The sequence below is a fragment of the Monopterus albus genome, unplaced genomic scaffold (assembly GCF_001952655.1).
Source record: "Monopterus albus unplaced genomic scaffold, M_albus_1.0 scaffold200.1, whole genome shotgun sequence".
Taxonomy (NCBI): domain Eukaryota; kingdom Metazoa; phylum Chordata; class Actinopteri; order Synbranchiformes; family Synbranchidae; genus Monopterus; species Monopterus albus.
The window spans coordinates 170,073-172,504 of record NW_018128080.1 but is presented as its reverse complement, the minus strand read 5'-3'; the positions used below and the strand labels follow the sequence as shown (position 1 = coordinate 172,504).

At 41.5% G+C, this 2,432-nt stretch overlaps 1 protein-coding gene across 1 annotated transcript in view; it reads left to right on the top strand.

Annotated features, from left to right (window-relative positions):
• kpna6 (karyopherin alpha 6 (importin alpha 7)) overlaps nt 1–1,282 on the top strand; it is an 11,833-nt gene extending 10,551 nt beyond the window's left edge. The window contains exon 14 of the mRNA XM_020618113.1: nt 842–1,282. Within this exon, the coding sequence (XP_020473769.1) occupies nt 842–1,029 (188 nt within the window). The 3' untranslated portion in view covers nt 1,030–1,282. The remainder of the gene's footprint in view (nt 1–841) is intronic.
• Nucleotides 1,283–2,432: the final 1,150 nt, after the last annotated feature.

Genomic DNA, 2,432 nt, shown 5'->3' with positions numbered 1-2,432 from the left:
AAAAAGAAAGGAAGGAAAAAAAAAAAAAACACGAGGACAGAGCTGCTGGAACTCGCTGCCACTCTGCGTGGCACCGGATTGCGATAGAAGTGCAGTGACTAAAGACAGTTTTTATTTTCATGAGACTTATGTTCTGATTTTTGTTCAATAAAATATTGGCTACAACATGAGTTTTTACAAACTGAGATAATAAAAACCATACCAAACACAGCACTGCCACCAATCCTACTGAATGTAATGTGTAATTCAGTGAACATCTGTAGCCTACTGCACAACACATTGTATTACAGTGGCTTTTAATCTTTTGTAGGAGTTCAACCCTCTGTTAGGATGTAATGATGTCAGGATCCCCACCTGGAATGTCAAAGTTATAGAGCGGACAACATCACAGACAGCAATTTAAAAGTTACACGTAATGAGTGTATGCTCCTAATTTAAACTGGCTACTGTCTGAGGCATCAGTCTGTCTGTCGCTGGGCAACAGAGTTTCAGCTCCCTCCATAGGTTTTCTATTGGGTTCAGGTCTGGAGCGACCTAGCCAGTCTCCAGTCTCAGCTAACACTGAAATCAGTAGCTTGCTAGCCTTGCGATCATATCAATAAACCTGAAGCACGTTTCCTTATTGATTGACAGCTTTGAGATCCAACCCCTGGTGGTGGCCTTGTCTGATTAGCTAGAGTTGCATCCTAGTCAAAAACCTTTAGGAGGGAATATCTCTGCACTGCTGCCAGGCTGTTTGAGAAGTCTGGGTCACTGAAGCCTGTGACAGCTCTCCCCATTAAAATAAGTTTTGGGGAATGTTTTGCTTTAATTGGACTTTTTTTTTTTTCCCCCCACGCAGGTCTGGACAAGATTGAGTTCCTCCAGAGCCACGACAACCAGGAGATCTACCAGAAGGCCTTTGACCTAATTGAGCACTACTTTGGGGTAGAGGATGAGGACAGCAGTCTAGCCCCTCAGGTGGACCAGGCAAATCAGCAGTTTCTTTTTCCCCAGCAGGAGGCTCCTATGGAGGGCTTCCAGTTATAAGTCGCCACCACTCTCTTCTAAAATACACCACCTTCATACCTGTCTGTCTCGTGGGTGGCCACTAGAAACACCAGAGTCATGCCTCCACGACCTTTTCCCTAATTTGCCACAAGCTCCCCCTCCCACAAATGAACTGATTTCATACATGGCAGATTCTTGCATTACCTGGTCAAAAAGAGCACACAACACAAACTTTATTACACCTAAAAAGAAAGTGAGGCTGGTCTGGCTTAAAATGCACACATAACATCTTCCTGCCTGCATCATGTTGGATCTAAAAATACTGGCTGATGATCTTGGTGAACCTGTTACTGCTCAGCAGGGAAACTCAGACCAGACTTTCAGTATCCAAAAAGATGTAAACTCAACTTATGCGCATTGTTGGCATTTGGCTACATGTGTATTACACACTGCCTTTTTAACACAAATAAGAGACACTCTATGTTTTTATATTGGAAAGAAACTGTTGAAAAGAGTCAAACCAACAATCGTATATCAAGTATTGTCGTATTATGTGTCACTGTTGTCAAAATCTTTTGACATGTCCCTCAGTTACAATGAACATGGGTGCTATAGCTTATTGTGAATCAGTCCCATAAACATTGACTAGCACTCCAAATTTGCTGCTGTAAATCTTTCCTAGGAAATATACTATTTATACAAGTTTGGTTTAGTTTAGCTAAAAGCTATAGTATCAAACTGTTTTAGAAAATTTACCTTGTAAAATAACAGTATATAGCTGTGACCTGTTTACAAAGATTTACTTCTTCTGTTGGAACAATTAGTGCCATACAGTTTTCATTTCTTTTCTGGTGGGACATTCCTATTTTCAGGATCGCCTATGCATCCCAAAATGCAAAGTCCGCAGACTTGGGATGCATGAGGTGCATGTATGTCCAGCCATTGATGTCAGCTTGATGTAGTGCAATTGGAAGAAAAAGTAATTATCTCTTTTCAGTTTGATGATTATTTTTCCCCGGCCTTATTCACCTGCTTATTTTCAGTAGTGGTGATTTTGTGTTTTCCCTCCTCTTCTATAATGAAAAACACTTGGTTTGCAGCTCCCTGGTCATTAGGCTTTGGGCTGCTCTCTGGACGTTAGCTGATGGCAAACAGAATCATATCTGTATAGAGGGGGGGGGTTCAGAGGCACAAAATGTTCCCACATTGTCAAGGGCTTTCTACTGCCCAGGCCAAGAAGTGTGATTTTATTTGTTTTTGTTTTGATTTTTTTTTCTCATCTAATCAAATTTCCAGGAAAAGGCTGAGCTGGGAAGAAGTGTAAACCTTTAGAAAACCAAATCCTCTACCTAGGAAGGGCTCTGAATAGGGTATTGGGAAAGGGAGTGGGTTTTTAGAGGGCATGTTAAAAGATCTGGGGGATAAAAGGTTTTTGGGGTGGT